The sequence below is a fragment of the Poecile atricapillus genome, chromosome 2 (assembly GCF_030490865.1).
Source record: "Poecile atricapillus isolate bPoeAtr1 chromosome 2, bPoeAtr1.hap1, whole genome shotgun sequence".
In the NCBI taxonomy this organism is placed as follows: Eukaryota; Metazoa; Chordata; class Aves; order Passeriformes; family Paridae; genus Poecile; species Poecile atricapillus.
Window position 1 is genome coordinate 102777970 of NC_081250.1, and position 18689 is coordinate 102796658.

General features: G+C 42.7%; 1 protein-coding gene across 10 annotated transcripts in view; it reads right to left on the reverse strand.

The window, feature by feature from the left end:
- Nucleotides 1-11136: 11136 nt before the first annotated feature.
- The window catches only part of MTCL1 (microtubule crosslinking factor 1), a 104767-nt gene continuing 97214 nt past the window's right edge, over nt 11137-18689 (reverse strand). For 7 of the 10 annotated variants that reach the window (XM_058830497.1, XM_058830492.1, XM_058830491.1 and 4 more), the window contains one exon: nt 11137-12392. In XM_058830497.1, the coding sequence (XP_058686480.1) occupies nt 12183-12392 (210 nt within the window). In that variant the 3' untranslated portion in view covers nt 11137-12182. Of the gene's footprint in view, nt 12393-15371; nt 15430-18689 lie in introns of all 10 variants that reach the window. The other 3 variants (XM_058830500.1, XM_058830499.1, XM_058830495.1) reach the window with 1 other exon arrangement.

Genomic DNA, 18689 nt, shown 5'->3' on the forward strand with positions numbered 1-18689 from the left:
CACAGGGATTGATTTGCTGCGAAAGCCACAGAGCTGTAAATGCTGCCAGCTGGGGGCCCAGTGGGAGCCAATTTCTTTATACTCTGCATGCTGCCAGGGCTTGATCCCATATCCTCTTCCTTGCTAAATCCCTTCTGTACTTTATGTACATGGGGAATGGAGAACTGGGGCCCAAGACCATGGAAGAAAGGGAAGCCGACTTCTGTGAACAAATTACAGAATTACCGATAGTTCTAGAGCCCCAGCAGAGTAACTGGCCAGAATCACTGCACTGAATCACATGAGGAGAGGAAGATGCAATCTATAATATTCCATGCCTGCCCTGGTTTATATCTACAGTTTGAATGCTTAAGACTGGGATGAAGAATTATAAAGAAATATGAGGGTGATATTTGAGAGGAGTGGAGAAAATTCAACTATTAATAAACAGAGCAAAATTAATGATGAAAAAGTTCTAAACCCATGATCTTTCTACCCTTCTCAAATTTAAGGCAGAAAATAGGCTCCTCTTCTTCATGCTAAAGAAGAAAATGTTGGCCAAGCTGCTTGGCCATAAACATACCAAGATTACTTAGAATTCTTTGTATTTTAAAATTGTGCCCTGATCTTATTGAGAATGTGTGAAGGAATCATTTAATGCTTTGATACTGCTAAGAACAAACCTTACTTGTTTCCGAGAACAGCACTGGATTTCTCAGAACAGTTTTGCCACATTTGCCTCTAGAGGAATCCAGAGCCCAGAGAATCGATGCTGGAGTGGTTTCACAATGCTCAGCAGACAACAGGCACTACATGAATCCTCCTTTTACATGCCAGGCCCTTATGTAAGGACGGAGCTGGGAAGGAGGGCTCTGCAGGTACTAAGGGCTCTTTTAGAAGCTCAATAAAAGCCTATCCCAGCTTCTTTGCTATGCTAGTTCCCACCACAAAAGAGTATAAGCAAAGCTTCTGGGCACAGACAAACAGGCACAGATGAATACCTAGTGCTATCCACTGAGCTAAAAGTGACATTAAACAAAGCTGACCTTTTTGTTTTGTTCCTTCTTTTTGCTTTAAACTCAGGTCTAGTCCCACTCTTAATGCAGGAAGCATAAAGAAATGGTCCAAGGTGATACTGGATTTCATTTTCCCAATCTGCAGCACCGTACTTGCTGTAGGAACAGCTCCATACTATGTCCTGCTCCTTGACAAACTGGGCTTTAGTGGTGCTGAGTGGTGGCAGGAGGCCAGCACCACCTTTGAGACTGATGTCACTGCCAGTCTGACATGCCTGCAAGCAACATATTTTGTAAGGATCCATGCTCCTCACTCACCACTGAGACCAGTTCTTATTTGTGTTTCATTCCCTCTATACGGCAGAGTGACACCCACAACTCCCAGGAAATGCTGAAAAATGTCAGCTGAAATGAAAAGTATTTTTCATGATTGTTAGTTAAGTTAACATGCATATTTTACACTCTGAGTGCTAGAAAAATAGTCAAAATGTGATATTTATGATGCTGCTGTTTCGTGCTGTCCTTTTTGGCAAAAGCAGGAAACATAAATGGGGGGAGATCTGTGGATACAGCCACTTCAGCTGCCCTGCTTATCCTGCTTCACTCTGCCTTGTGTACCAAGCATGCAGCAGAGCAGCCTGGTGGGAGGCAGGCTCTCTCCTCTGCCTCTGTGGAGCTCGAGCAAGGCACCAGTGGAAAGCCCCTGGCCAGGATCCTTGCAGCCAGAGCTGCTCTCCTCATGGAGAGAGCCCAGCAGCACCCAGGGCTGGTCTCTGGACAGTTTAGCCATGAACAGGATGGTTCAGCCCAGAGGAATCCAGTCCAGGTCCACAGCAGCTAGAGGTCATGTCTGTGGCTGTAATATTCTGTCTGCTCTCACTGGTGAAGCTTTAGGCAGTATGAAATGAGGCTCAGTAACCTCCTTAAGGAACTTATCCACTAAGTTATTTGGAAATGCTAAGGCACCAGGTGCATAACACCAGAGTATGCTCTCCTCCTGCAGGCTCACCTTCTCTAGCCTGATGGACTCTTCTTGCTTCATGGAAAAACTCACAGGATCTGGAAACTTTTATTAAACTTTGTCATTAATCCACAAGAAAGGTAGCCTGGTGTACTCAATGCAGCCTAGTAAGGAAGAGGAACTGGGTCTTTTCCAAACCCTACTGCACCTCCTTAAATAAATTATTTAGCATCTAAATGCCTCAGTTTCACAGCTGGAAGAACAGCAACCATCACAGGAGGGCAAACAAACTTCCATGTGTTCCCAAGAGGCAAATGGCTGTGTAAGCACTACCAGACCTCATATAGAATCTGAGCAGGGGAGCCAGTATCAAAATTCAGATAGGTACATACAAAACAGGCTGATAGTCAGACACAGTCCTGCTGAGTTCTTCACCTTGGCCCCTGGAATTTGGATGAGCAGTTGTAGTTTCTTATGTCTGCTGTCACTTATTTTCTCTGTTTTACTGCCTGACCCCTCCTGCTCAGACTTGCTGAGCTCTCTGGGTTAGTACCATTTCCACTGCTGGATTTTCCATCCAAGTTAAAAAAATACAAATTCATCTTCACAGAGATCACACACATCTAGAAAAATGGGCAAGAGCATTCCTGTCTTCAGTCATGGGACAGCCAGCTAAAGGGCACCCAGCATGCATTATGACAATAACTAGAAGCTGATAATTTCTTGCATAGCATGGCTACTGCACTAATGTATTTTCTGAATGGCTATGGATATTCCCTATTCAAAGAGGCCAGGTTCCAAAAAGTTCCCTGTAAATATGTTTCTCTCACTGCCAAAAATAGAGAGACAAAGAAATTCTTCTCTCCTGCCTCTACTTGCTTAAATTTAATTACTACGACAATTTCTTCCTGTGCTAAGGAAATGGTTTCTTCTTCTCCAGGTCACTCCAGCACAACAGACACTACTATAAAAACAATTTCCCAGTAAAATTCTGTAATATAGAGAGAACGCCTCAAAACTAGTAAGAAATCCTGGTATATGATAATTGGTCAAGCTCTTTGGTTCCACGTTACCAGGTACTGTTTGTAGTAGCTACAGCTAAAACTCATGTAAGACTCCAAATTTTCTGTAAGCACTCAGTCATGCTGGTCACCAGGAGTGTCTGGTTGTTTATGCTGCTAAAGACAACGAACACCTTCCCAACACAGCTGTGGTATATTCAGGAGAAGGGTGATATGTGTCTGGGCAGTCCCTTCTGGGGGGTCCTCCTAAGCCGCGACCTCCCCGTACCTGCAGAGAGAGCCCCAGCACTCCCTGCCCGAGGTATGAGCCATGCTTGCTTTCATCTTGCCCTCTCTGACAAACTCACATGGACATGTGTGTGCTTGTGTAATTACGTATTTTTTGGTGTGTATGCATAAGGAAAGCAGTCTCCAGATGGGTCTTTCCTGAGGGAGAGGATGGGCAAATACCTTATGAGACAGATGTTACTCACTCTGCTTATTAAACCACGGCATAGTAGTGTTCAAGCATTGGAGTGGTAAGAATGGCAGGACTGAGAAGAAGAGGGAAAATTATTTTCAGGTGTCTGTTTCTAATAACAACATTTTCAGAGGAGGTGAGCATACAAATCCTCTTCGATTTCATTTGGGACATAATGTTCCATTCCCGTTTCTCCTTTGGAAAACACTGGGACAATTGAGGGCGGCTCTGCCTCAAGTGATACCTGCCTATGCAATGCAGTTCTTCCAATCAGGTGTCCCTTGAACTTTTCAAAACCTCCCAGTGAACACTAGTGCCTTCTTAATATAATTTTTATCTTGCTGCTAAAACTAGTTGCCAGAAAATCAGTCAATAATCTAAACTCCAGTTAACTTGGTTTAATCTGAGATTTATGCCCATTCCCTCTGCTTTCTAATCCATAAAGCACTGGGATGATTAATTGCTGTTTCTTATGGCTTTTGAATATACAGCTGAGGGCATAGGTGTTCCAGGGAAGGATTTGCAAAACATGTGCTCTGTGAAAGCAATGCCTGCCTGTTCTAAAGAGCCATCGTGCCATAGCCCTACAGAATTTGTCAGATGTTTTACATTTTTACAATCTGATGGCATGCTATAAACCATGTCTTTGGTGGGGAAGGATTTGCATGCTGTTTGATGTATGTGCCAGCTCGTGGCCTGCTGCTCCCTAAAGCAAAGGCTTGTTTGCATAAAACATGCATCCAGAGGAGGTTTGCTTGCATGGTAGTGCACTCAGATGCCTGCTGGAAAAAGGGAACTCACCATGATGGAGGTTGAAAGCTTAAGTATGCATCTTTTGATTGTGTTTGTATGCTCCATCTGATCAAACTGATACAGAAAAAAACCCCAACATTTATCAAAGTAAATTATTTGGAAAAAAAAGAGGAAAAAACAACACCAGCCATGGCTTACATGTTATTCCCCAGACAGCTCTTCAGTGACCATCTTGCCTAGTCCCTTATTAGCACAGAAAGAAATGCTAGACTTTAATCACAAAGACTTCCTAAGTAGATTAAAGGCCAATTTTCACTGTCCATTTAACTTATCTTTAAAGCTCTGTATTGTATTTCTCGTCTTAATCTATGCTGAGCTTTTGCACACAAATACTGTTCAAAAACAGCAGAACAAATACTATGTGGTGACTCTATTTCCAAAGACCAGGTTTGCAGCAGTCTGTGGTTAAAAGTTTTGTGATACTGATATGGGATAAAAGACTGGATAAAAGATGGGATAAGAGGGCTGGGAAAGTCTATTTGGTCTAAAGAACATTTCCTCCACCCTGTTGTGGAAAAGGCCACTTTGCAAAGGGTCTGTTGTTAGGGGTCTGGTGTTACCCCTGTATATATACATGCATTGCTAGATATAAAAAGATAAAAGAGGCTTTCTGTTTTAACAATAGAGACAGACAGAAAATCAATGCTTCTTTACCATCTTCCTTTAGGAGACTGTTTTCAATATATATATATATATATATATATATTTGTCTTATCTTCCGTGACTACATCAGCTGTTGGTCTTCAGCTGATGTACATTTAGAAAGATTTAATGCCCAGTGTGCTGCCTGATGTGTTTTACTTCTGCATAGTAGCTGTGGAGGTGCTGCCTCTAGGCAGCTGGCAATGAACCTTCTGCATGAAATACATTATTTTCTGTTTAAATGACTGCTTCTAGGCTGTAATTACTGTGTCTGCACTGCAATATGCACCAAGCCTAATCAGTTAATCTGTCAGTGTTGTCTGCTACCCTGACAAGAGACTAAAACCATTGAGGCCTCACCTAATACATGTCAAGGTTTAAAAATGTCCTACTGCCTCTTCAGATTGGCTGTTTCTGCTTCAGGTTTGATGGAGGCTTCAGAAAAGTGTGTGTGGATTTTTAAACTAGGTTTTACTGAGTGACCTGACTCCCACAGAAAAGAAGCATTTCCACATATCCAGAGCTGTCAGGTATGTAGGTCACAGTCAATTTAGTTAACTTGCTAAGTAGTTCAAATGATAATTTAATTTTGGTGTAGGGTGGTGTGTTTTCTTTTTTCCATTCAGGTCACAAGTGGCCTCAGGTAACAGTGGTCTAGTTCCTCACTCCATTCCCCATCCTGGCTCCATCTGAGTTTCAGAGTTGCCTCTGCCTAACCTGAAGAACCAGCACCAGAAGAATATTCTGTGCTTGCCTTGGGATGATTTCAGGGTAGCTAGCTCCTGTCAGAGAAACCAGAAACCCTGGCAGTGGGACTAGCTAAATAAAGCAGTTCTGGTTCTGGGAGCTGGCAGGGGCTAAGCGGTGCTTGTGAGACAGGGTCTATAGCGAGTGGAGGTTCTCCCAGTTCTTCATGGAGGATTGATGTTGGTCAGGGGGGCTGCTGGTCACCTGAACCAAACCTGTTGATTTCCATGACAAACCGAGAGCTCAGGCAGACTCTTCTAAGTGGGGGTATTCTAAGTGGTAAATTATGTAGCTCTGTGCTAGAAGATGCACTAATTATTTGCTGAGTAAAAGTAACCCATATACCTGAGGAGGTGTTATCCCATAGTGCTGCAGTTTCTGAATAATTTTGCTTCTGTTCTTGATGTGAAAAATATTGCATAATTCAGGGAATAGTGTTCCACCATGTCTCTTCCACTGTGTGTCACTGTGTTCTTCAGGACCCACAGCTTGGCAAGTCAGTCTGTCCTGCTGAAGACTGTGGGGCTTTTTGGGAAAAGCACAGCACAATGCAGCTCATCAGCTGGAGTCACTCAAATGTGGACTGCTGCTGAGAGATGCTGTCAGTGTTACAGACAGGCAAGGTTTGTCCCTTTGTGTGTCCTCCCATGAAAGTGACACCACTCAAGGTTTGCTAAAGGCAAGGCACAGGTCTGGGGCTGTTCCCCAGGAAAATGAGACTCATTGTTTACCAAACAAAGTTCAGGGTATTGGTTTCCAGGGGCTCTGTCTTTCCCAAGTTCTTATTGCTGTTTTCCTTCCAGCTATTTAATGGTCCTATTACTTAAAAAAAACCCCAAAATTATTTTGTTTAATATGAGTACACATCAGAACCTACTTGTATTACATCTAAGATGCCTGTGCAACATATTTAACTTAGATTTTTATCTGTACATAGTGAAGCAGAGGTGTTGTCAGAAGCATAGCAGACTAAGAGGAACACAGACAATTTGTGAAGCCAGGGCTTTGTTTTTTGTTTGAAATGTGATTTCCATGACAAACCACATTGACATTGTAGTAAGAAAACTCCCTCTCAAAAGTCTTTGGTTTTGTCATGGAAATAGCTGTGACAAAATCATGGCCTTTATTGTTCTTCCTCTCATTCATATATGCAAAGTGGATTTTTTTTTTCAGTCCTGCCAATGCAGAGTGCAGAAAATGCAATGAGCAACAACACAATACATGTCTTCTCCCAGACACCATCACCGATTGAGACTGTATTTTAAAGAGAAACACGCTGACGCTTTAGTCAGAGATTTGTGATAAAAGTTCCCCAAATGTCTTTAGTTGCGTAAGTCTCCTCCCAGTAAATCAATGAGATTTATGTTCTAAATTGCTAAGCACTGAACATTGCAATTCTTAATAGCTAAAATGTACGGACTGCTCATCTCCTATGTAAAAGCAGGAATTTTTTCAACCCCAGAATGATGCCCTATTCCATTATGGCAGGGATTGATATTTTTGAGTCAGGTTGGTTCCAGCCATCTCAGTGAGAAAGAGATGCCCGCTGAGCAAAGCCTGTGGGATGAGCCTATCCATTTGCACTCAGCTCTCTCCCCTGCAGACTAATCCAGAGGGATCACAGGGGGAGAGAGAAGCAGGAGGAGGATTAGGATAGTACCTGAGTCCATGACATTTTTGTGTGTAAAAGTATTCTAAAGTCTTACTGCTGAAATTAAAAAATTCAATTAAGGTACATAAAAAAACCCAAACCCCAAACAACCAACCTAGGGATTTAGAAGGACAAAACTAAATTTGCTATTTGCTATTGTTGAGATTTAATAAGATTCATATTTCATAGCCTAACAGCACTCTTCCCTTTTAGTGCAGTATCTGCTTACATTGCTCAGCCAGGCTTGTTGCCATCTAGAGACATATAAAACTCAATATCCAAACCACCTTCTTTCTTCTCCTCATTCAGATATCCATCTACTTACAGCTGCCAAGTACACTGATTTTTTCTTTCTTTATGACCTTCTCTCCTCTGATCTCAGTCTACCACTCTGGGCTCCCCTTCCCTGCTCCCAGAAAGGGAATATTCTGCCTCCCACCTCTTGACCTCCTGCAGCTCTAACCTGCAAGTGATGGCTGTCAAATCAGGGAACTTGGCTGCCAAGCCAGGGACTTCTGAGGAGCTACTTTGGGCTTGTGCTGTGGCCCCAGCCCCAGCTTTATCTTCAAACAGATACTCAATATGGAGCATCACTTTTCTTCAGGCCAGTTCAGGATGAGAGTCTGCACTGACTTTACTGAGCAGCCCGTTGATCCCTCCCTCATTGGTGAAATCCTGCCCAAATCACTAAGTGCTCTCAGGATTTCTCACGTATTTTTTTCAGAGGATGACAAGACTGGCCTCCAGAAAGTGTTTGTACACCAAAAAAAGAAGATTGAATAATGAGAGGAATCCTTGACCTGCTCCGATAGGGAATAAAAAGTGGTTTTCAGCAACATTTGCTAGACTTTTATTCTAGAGACATCTATAGCAAGGCAGTAACATCTTTCACCCAAACCTGAAGGCACAATGTCTCATACTCCCACATGAAGGATAAGAGGATGATAACAGGGAAGAGAAGCAGACTGCTCAAAGCTATTAAGCCTCTCTGCAAAGCAGGCTGGGCTGTGTGAATACTGAAGACATTAGCTGTCATTTTGTATGAAAATTATATGTACTCAGCAGCTTAATAATACTCCAGCAGGTTGCAATGATTTACATAAAACGAAGTCAAAACTGGGGAACAGAGAGTGAGCGAGAAATGGGAAACCTCCAAAGAGACCATGGAGAAGCTTGGTGGTTCAGATATTCAGGAGAGGAAGGGATCAAGGGAAAATGCATGCCTTGGGGTACTGAATGGTCATGGAGACTTCCTCTGTGCAGAGGAGGATGTGAAGGGAAAAGGGTAATGGGGAAGGATGGTGCAAGCCTGGTCATTTCCCAGGCACTGAGGCACAACACAGGTAGTCCTATTTTGGGTATTTCCTTGTGAGCTTGGGTCAGTGAGGTAAGAGGCCGTAGACCATTGCCACAAGTATATATCCATATCTCCCTGGCGTGGAAAGAGGAGGGCAGCATACTGTGGGCGGATGGCTGTGAAGAGGCAGGAAGTGGGAGAAAGGGGTGACTTCTTCTCCTCATGGTGCCCACATGGACACATCAGAGCTGTGACATGAGGGATAACCCATCACCCTGGGATGCTACAACTACCTCAAAAGTTGTCTGGACTGGGTGGTCTCAGTCCTGGTCCTGATCCCCTCTTGTATTGCAGGAGCAGGCGATACCCCAAGGCCATCGTCTCTGGCACCATAAACCCCTGGGTGAAATCCAACTATTTCAGCCTTAGCAAACAAAGCTGTGACAGATGTATTCACATCCCCCTACACCAACTTGTGTGCTAATCTGTGAGGCTTCTCCTGACCTGATTATTCATGAGGCAATAATTCAGATACCCCACAGACACTGAGATGCAGACTTTCTAAAAAGGCCTTTCATTTTCTCTCAGAAGATTTTGAAAGGACGTCAGATGGACTAGAGACTTGTCATTTGTTTTATGATTTATGTAAGTAATTATGGAGTATGATGGAATAATGTGAAGGTGGGTAGGAATGTCCCAAACCCACCAGCAGCTATACTGGAAGAGAAAAGCCCTGTGGTTTCCAAAGGGCCAGTAGAAACACAGGATATTTCTCGATGTCACTATATTCACTAATTGGACTAGAAAGAAGATTATGTTTAATTAATGTCATTCTTTTTAAGATTGCCCACAAAATCTCTCTTTGTGCTTAATCTTCTCCTTCTTGCTATTGCTTGCTCTCTCACTTTTGTTTCAGTGATTCCTGCTGTTTCAGAAGCACTTTACCTGTCAAGCCACATGCAGCTGCTTATCCTCAGGATCCTCAGATCTTCAGAATGGCCAGCAGCTGTTTCTGGAAACTGGTGTGTCCTTGACTTGAAAGGCAAATACCATCTCACAGCAACAAAGTAACAGATTAGTGCCCTAAATCTTCTGGTGCATCATTAAAAAAAAAAAAAAAAAAAAAAAAAATTACAGCTGTCACAAGAAACAGAACATAATTTTTACTTGCCGGTTATCAACATTACTTGCTCATTTGGAACTTCCAATTACTTCATTAAGGAGAAACTGCTTTTTAGGAAGCAGCAACCTCCCCCTTATCCCTGCAAAGCTACTACTGGCAATTTTTGAAATCAAATAAGGATTTTTCAGTTGTGGCTTAGTCTTCTCCAATAATCATTGTGGCTCTTCTGATCCACCTTCAAAACACTTCCTGCACATGCTCCTCCTTCCACTCCCAAACCAAAATTAGTGCAACAATTCAGAAACGTGTTGCAGGAGGAAGATTTTCAAGCAAACAGGGTGGCCACCACGGACAATTTTATGCATTCAGTCTTGGGGATTATACTTCATTCATGAAAATGGCTATCAGTGAGACTTTGAGACAGCTGGGAAGGCAGCTATCACTAACATGACTATTGCTGCTCCACACTGGCACTGGACACCCCTTGCTCTGACTGTGGCACCAGAGAGCCATCAGAGAACAGCGCTGTTCAGTCACTGCCCATTTGGTAAGTGGCCATTTTTGTAATGATGACCCACAGGTGGACATTTTGACTCCGGGTCAATAGCCATAGCACTACGTGATACAGGAGAAATCAGACCTAAATTGGCTGTGATTTGGGAGATAGGGAGTTTGTTCTTACCCAACCGCTGAATTAAACTTCCTAGAAAGTCAGCTGTGACACAGCAGGACAGGATGTGAAGGGCTTATTTCTTGACAGAGCAAACCAGGAAGGCTTCTAGGGAGCCCAGATGGTGCTCTTCAACAAATGAGCCTCAGAAAAACTCAGCTAAGGAAACAGAATGAGAAGGAGCCAGTTCAGCAATGGCATAACTAGTCAGAGCAGTTCTGGGGCTCCAGAGAAAGCATGTGGCCAAACAGATGGTCCTAGGTGAAATAGCTTGAGAGATTTCTTCCTCTCAGAACTGTGAATCCTTGCCTGCATTTACATCTCATTGTTAGCCTTCAGTTTTACAAAAGCCCTGTTTATTGGTCTCTGTGTGTAATGCAGATGGTACATAAGCTTAGATTAACACTGGACATGTCATACTTCTGGTGTTCCATTTAGCTGGCTGGTTTTCACTCTCATGGGTGAGAAAACAACAAGCCAAAGGGTCTCAGAGGAACTGAGAAGATGGGTCCCACAATCTGTGTGAGTAGAGGTTTTGTGGAGTTCAGGGACAGAATTTAGAAACCTTCCCACGGTCTGATCCAGCGTTCACAGGAGTCTGTGGAGCACAGCATAGTATTTGGTTTTGCTGTGATTTATTTCATATAAGGAAGCTTTTTTCCTTCCCTTATGAATAAAGGAGAAGTTTGGAGGCTTTTATTTCCCCCAGTTAAATGAACCACCATAAAAAACCAAAACATTATGAAGCACTCAAGCAGCTTGTAAATACTGAGGGTTTTATTTCCACTTCACATGGTCTCCAACAGACTCTTAAACAAGACCAGTTACAATTTAGTATGCCCAGAGATTTCCATGGTTTTTCCAAAACGGAGGAAGTTCTCAGTAAACGCTGTACATAGCCAGTTGAACTGCTAACAATAATTTAAAAACTCTTTTTTTTGTATAGTCAATGCAAGAATACCAACAATAAAAGTACAGTACAGGTAAATTCACAACAATATTACAGTGAAACAGATTGACTCACATTTATGTGATGGTACAGTAGCAGTATGTACATGCACTAAAGTGCGAGGACCCAGAGGCATGCAAGTCAAGTATTGTAGGTGTATTTTACAGCTAACTCTGTAAGACTTTCTGAGGCATTCTTTTCTTTTTTTTTTGTTACACATTTACTTGTGTTTACCTGTATTCCCCTCCATCTCAATTAATTACAAGTCTAGTGAACGAGCTTAATGGCTTTCTTCATTACTTAAAAGGTATCGCTTCAGACAGTTGAAGCATCTTTAAGAACCTTACCTTTAAAAACTGATAACACTGACATTAAAATAGAATAAAATTAACTTAAGACCCTAGTTTTACATGAAATTTAAAAAATAAAACCAACCCAAAAATACCCAAAACCAAAACTGAAAACGTAACAGTGCAAATATAACCAAAAGGCAGTCAGTATTTGGAGAGAGCGCGAGCATGTATTCAAATTCCCTTAGAACTTAATTTACATTTTATTTTAAATCTTACTTTATATCATTTTAACCCTTTTTTTTTTGTTTTTGTTAATATACTGTATGTAGAAAAGATGGAGACAAAAATAGTTTTCTCAGCTATGAAAAAAATTAAGTTATTACAGGCACATTAACTGTTTCATTCTAGAAACACCTCTGTTTCCCAGGTTGGACATTCAGCAGCTGTGTCTGAGAACATTCTTTGACCTCTCCAAGCGGACCTCCCTCCTTCGTGGCAGAGACGGCTGGCGGGCGACCTGGCGGAGGCGAGTGGTGGCCCGCCCTGTTCCCGTGCGGAGTCAGGCCGGCTCGCCTCCCTGGCTGGGGGTCTCTGCCAGCAGCTCCTTGCTTCCGCACTCCTCTGAGGAAGTCAGGTCTCCGGTGGACTGTGACTGTGAGGCAGTAGGGGAATGTGAGGCCCATCGTGACGGTGGGCGCCGGTTCGCTGGTCTCTCTGGCCGGGAGAAGCAGGGTTGGAGGGACGGGGCTAGTGCAGAACAAGGCAGTTCCTTGGCAGCCAAGAGAGCAAAACAGTGGTTAGTGACTGGCATTAGAGACCGTCGGGATGCGCGAAGAATTAAGAAGCAAAACCTTCAAACTGAAGCTAAGCACGTGTCATGGCGCGGGACAAAAGCAAGCAGTGAGCACCTGGCTGCATGTGGGCTCCAGGCATCTGCATGTGTGTCCATGATTTATGGAACAGGTAAGGAGACAATGAAAGAAAGAGAGTGAGTTGAAGTAGCTGACAAACTTTCAATTGCTATTTCTCCCCCTGCTAGAAAGAGAAGAGCTGAAAAGCACATTTGCATAATAATTCAGGAAAATCTACTATTCAACGCTTTAAATGCTGACCTGGCATAAAAAGGCCAGTATTGGAATTTGCAAGAGAGGTAAAAAATCAACCACTATCTCCCTTTTTTTCTCCTTTAGAATCCAGACTGACATGCAGGAGACTCCTTAGCACAGAATAATGACTACAGGGGTAGTTATGATCTCCAGCTGGGTTAAAGATGAGGCTTACCTACAGATTTCATTTTCTGGAACACCACTTCTAAATGCCAGCTGCTGAAGCCTGAATTACAGGATTCAGAGGTACTGTATGTTAAAGGCAACATTCACAGAAACAGAAGAAATTGGAAATTTTATTCCTTCAGCAAATTTCCACTGTTCTGGCTTGGTTAGCTTGTCTTTGCAATTAGCAACAATCTGCAGTTGTGATTTTTCACCCTGGCACTAAGTTGGTAACGCCTCTAATATTCATGGACTTTGGTGAAAGTACAGCTGTGCTTCCTGCCTTGCTCTGAATGCTCCCTACATCCAGATGAGTGACTGTGGAAGCAAGGCTGCCTCATAGGGCCAAAGCCAAACTTCTGAATTTCACTGCATACTTTGCAACTTATAAAAGCAAATCAGAGCAGTTTGCCAACCTCTAGCAATGTGTACACCAAGCAGCAGTCGCTGGAATGTACAGGAGAGTTTAATAAAAACCAAAGTCAGAATGCAAACAGGTGATAAATGAAGAGGGAGACCAAAAACGATACAATGCAAAGGAAAAGCTCTGGCATGGTAAGGTGCTGGGACACCAAGGCAGCAGGGAGGCCAGGATTCCACACTGTTTCACATGGAGAAGGAAATTAGTGACTAAGGGTGAAGGATATTGGAGCAGGTAACATGATGTGATTGACAGTGAACAAACAAGGTGATACGACATCGAACTTCTCAGTTGCAGTGGAAGACCAAACATGAACGTCATAGGACAGAAAGACCAATTTTGAAGACATAGAGCTGAGGTATGAGAAATGGAGCTGGTGACACCTGTTTTGGAGAGAGTGCATTGTCTGACATGGGAAAGCCTCAGTGAAGGGTCAACCCAGGTGCTTTTGGCAAGCATGCAACCAATGGGGTGATCTACAGCTGCACACCAGTGCTTGAGAAAGAGCCATGACCAGCTGCCCTCGGCACTCACAGAGCACCTCAGCCTGCACCCCTCCTCTCTGCGTCCTCACCTCCCATCCAATCTCTTATGTGCCATAAACTTCACAACCCTTGCTGAAACAGCAGTAAGGCTGAAATATCAATGGGTGCTAACAAAAAGATTGTGTGTCCTTATTTCACCTTATCCCATTGTGCCTGGGGCAGCATATGGTCTGTGAAAGCTGCCACTAGACTCCGATTTGTTAAGAGAAATCCATCTGCGCAGCAACGGTCACGGGCAGCACAACACGCTGCATTGAGGCTATGAGATTTGTGGGTTTTGTCTTAGCCTCTTTCAAAAAGGAGGCTTAAAATGATATCTTTATAGTGCTGCTTGCTTCTGGCTTCTTTATACTAGTTTCAGAGCAGTAAATCAGAGTTAGCACAGCGATAACAAAATTCATTTCCACTCCTGCCTCCCAGTTCAAAAGCCTCTCTCCAGCACGCCTGCAGATGTTGGTCAGCTTTTACCAAATAGCAAGGTTAAGCTCATCTCATCTGTGATGTACATATGCCCAGCACCACACAAGGCTGAGCTGGTGATGGATGTTGCTCCAGGGCCAAAAGTGACTGGCAGCATAATCTTATAAAGTGCTGGCTGCTGAGTCAGTCATCCCCATCTGCAGCATGGAAATCCAGCCATTACAAGGAAACTCTGCAAAATGGTTTGTGAAAACCTCTCCTCCCTTACGACATGTAGCTGTCATAGCTAGAAATGTTTTTTAAAAAAATAAATAACCTGTGGTAATTTAGTTTGGTAGTTGCTCAGGGGTGTGGGTGGACAGGCAGCACTTCTTAGCCTGAACACTGAAAATGGAAAAGATTATTTCAGCTTCAGTTTCTAGCTATTTCCTAAAACAGATTGTCAGCCACCATGGCTATGCCTATATTAATAAATAAAGAAAACAGTTTTGTCTTTTCTTGAGGCAGAATGGATGGTCAGAGCTTATGTCTGCACAGTGTCTTCCCTCTACTGTGGCAACCGCAGCCACTGGACAGAACTGGGCCCAGGACTGCTTAATAAGCAAAGGTGACTTTAGCCTTTAGCCACAGGCTGGTGCTGAAGCCCCTTCCCAGCCCCCTCCACCTGCTGCTGTAGCCAAAGCTGGAGGGAAGGCATTCCGTGGCAGCCAGAAGCCCTGCGCAGTGCTGTGCATTTGTAAAAAAAATATTAAAAAAAAAATCACCATAAACATGAATCTCTCCCCAACATTTTTGCATGCCTTTGTGCTGGTCTTAAATCTTATCAATTTTTTTAAAAGCTTAGCAAAAAACCCCAACAGCACAACTTTTGACTTAAGTGTGACCTCTTCACAGCCTGTGCTGCTGCAGGACACAGCAGATGAGCTCCTGTCCTGAGCTCTTCCTGACTGTCACATACAGAGGTCTCCTCAGGGATGTCAGGTATGTGCCGATACCTCTGGAGTTGTGGTCATTTATTTCCCTTTGTTAACCCACATGTCCAAGAATGACCGCTTTTGGAAAGCTCTGGAAACAAGGTAGAAAGGACTTACAGCAGTGAGGCAGGCAGGGTTAGAGTCCCCAGGGGGCAGTTAATAAGACAGTTTGGTTCTGGACAGAACAGACAGAAAAGAAAAAGAAAGCAAGTAGGTTGGAAAGAACTGTTTTAATTGATTATGTTTTTTTTAAGTGAAGTTTTCTTGTCAGCAAGGAAGAAGTCTCCCGATGTTACTACTCATTCAGATCATGTTACCGGTGTTATCACAGGGAAACTAATAACCAAAAATAAAAGATAAGCCACCAGCAGAAAAAGACTTAGAAAGGAAGCAAACAAACCAACCTTTTACAATCCTAGCACAGTTTCAGAAGTGGACATAGCAATAAACAAATCAAACATTGCTACTCAGCAAAGTAAGATATCTGTTATCCTTTTCCAACCTTGATTTGGGCTAGGGGAAAACCACATTACTATGAGAGGAATAAAGCTGTATTTTTTTTTTTTTCTCTTTGTTTGATTTCAAGGAAGAGTTCCTGCTTAGGAAATCTTTAATAAGCAAGAAAATGACTGTTATTTTGTGTTGCTCACACTTATGTTGCTCAGGTTGCACGACAACCCTTTGCCTCACCTTTCTTCCTCATTTCTCTTCTACAGTAATGCTGGATGGAAAACTCAAGCTTAACCAAAAGCCCTTTAGTTCTGACAACACCTTCCCTGATTGTCAGCATTCCCCCTCCCATGCTGAATGGTTCAGTGACAAGCCTGTGGCAATTGCTGTGCCCTGGTGAGCAGAGGATGCAGCACCTGCTCTCTCATCTGTGGGTCTTTGTGGATGGTCCTTTCACAGTGTTGTCTCCAGAAATGAGTCTGACTCCCAGTCCAGGACTGTTGTGTAACCTCCATGATTTACACCCTTGCTAGTCATAAAAGCAAAATGTTCATAAAACTCTTACATTGTTAGTTAGGTAATGCTAATCTGCATTTTTAATAGTAAAATATATAAATTCTATGATATGCAACTAAGATAGGGGTTTAGTGAATTAGCAGGATAAGACACTAGTAGGCCACACTATGTGGATCTGAATTTGCTTGTAAGCAGCTCTGGGCAAGTTAGAAAACACAAAAAGGTTTTGCAACTCTATATGTATATACTCTCACATGCAGATGAACGTGTACATAAATAGATAAATATATGAACTAGATTTCATATTTGCAGCAGGAATATAGAAGGAAATTATGTAACCAAACAACTTAGAAGCTCAAATTAAGGAAAAGTCACCAACAGGTGCTGTATGCAAGTTTAAAAGTCATTAATATGCCATGGCTGCAGAAACCAGAAGGTGTTTGGTAGTAGGAAGGGCACTTGACTTGGCCAGAAACCAACAGGTGAGAGGGAAGCAGAGCAGGAATCTACAGGAGGGTGGAAGTGTTGTGTCAGCACTGCCCCAAGCACAAATCTGCCTCCTTCAAGATCATAATTCCCTGAACAGCTGTGTCTGGCTTTGTACAAAATGTGCTAAGTGCAATTGGTACAAAGTGTAATTTGTGTGGTCAGGGTAATCCACAAATAACCCAAGGCACCTGCAGAGTCTAAACTTATTTGTGGATGGTTTTTTCAGCAGTGAACCCACACTTCCCTTGAGTACCTCTTCCAGAGCACCACCTCACTGAGGAAAAGCTAAGCTCATTGTGTGAGTGCCCACCAGTTTCCTTTTCAATACACATTCCCAAGAAATGCCAGGACCAGCCAAAGAACAAAACCTGTGCATCTAGACTACAGTCATAACAAGCATGTAGGAGCTGCAAGGAGAAACAAATCTTAGTTCTAGGGCTCATAACTCAAAAAATTAGGCAAAAGATGCAGAGAATTCACAAAAAGGAGCAATTTTCTCCTAGTTTGATGGTCAATGAGTTTTTCCTAAATAGCATTGACCCAAATCTCTCTGTGCATCAAACTCAGGTACTACCACTAGTTTGTGTTTTGCTAACAGTTTGTGATGATGTGGGATGACATCCATATTCAAAATCTTCTGAGACAATTAAAAGATACAGGAGGAAATCAAAAGTTTCCAGGGATACCTTGAAGGCAAAGCTGAACTGACCCTGTAAAAGTACCTTACACACACTTCCTAATAAGGACCAGTAGTATATTCCCAGTATTTCAAACTAAGGACAAAATACAGAGATGGGTGGAAAAAGTCAAATAAATGAGGCTGCTTCCCACCTTTATTCACTCTGTGGTTTGTGCACAAAGACCACTTTCACTCACTAGTATTTATAATGTGCATGTGGTTTCTTTTTTTTTTTATTTATTTAATGTAAAACTTCCCTGCTTATATCTGTTTAAACTGCACATAGGGAATATATTCTTAGCTTTGGATTGTCTCTTAGGCAAAAAATATCACATCCTCTGAGCAGTACCTATAAAAAAGGAACTGACTGTACATTGAGAAACACCTGCAAGGTGAACTGCAGACCAAAGGTTTCAGTGCTCAGGTCCCCAGAAATCCTGTTGATTTAGAAAATGATTTAGCAAATTTAAAAAAAAAAAAAGAAAGAAAAAATTTAAAGAAGATTTAGCAAATGTTGAGTTAGAAAATGGGGTTTGAACCTACCCTTTTGAGGTATCTGAGGCAGGGGTAGTAGGAGTCTTCCCAGTGAAGGCAAGGTGCATGTGTGGGGTGTGCAGGGGTCAAGGAGCTGCTTCCCTGGAGCCAGGGTTCACCACAAGACTAGGATACTAAAGGGACAGCTCAGGGCAGAGAGGATGAGGAGCACTTGCCTCTGCCCTGGGGACTGTTACCAACCAGAAGTACACACCCCTTTTCATAGCTGTACCAGAAAAGCAACATATGCATGTAAGAGCTGGGCACAATTCAGCTTTTCTAGGCTTCTTAAGACTCTCAAGTGCTCTCAAAGGTTCACCAGAAAGAGGAAGTTTAAATACTGGTAACTGAAAGCTTTCATCCATCATTACACCTTCTTTTTTTGTTGATTGCTGTTGTGCCTGAGACTGACCCCCAACATCTGGGCACACTTGCTGAGACAGACGGTGGCTGTTACACTGTTGATGACAAAATGCCAGGAAGGAGTTCTTAAACACTAAAGAGTTATGTGCCTAGATGTTGATTATATGTGTATTTTTTGCTTTTTGTTATTTTTGCGAGGCAGCAGCAGTCAGCACCAAACATCATGCCATTCAATCACATTCACAGACCTGAGCCAAACTTAATCAGATACATTCAGAAAAGATATGCTGACAGCCCTGAAGTTTTTCTCTAGGGTACTGTAGAGACTATTTTTCACACAAACTTGTTAGGATCCATTCTTGTGTAGGAGAAAGAATCTACCTTTCCATCCAGCATAAAATGTA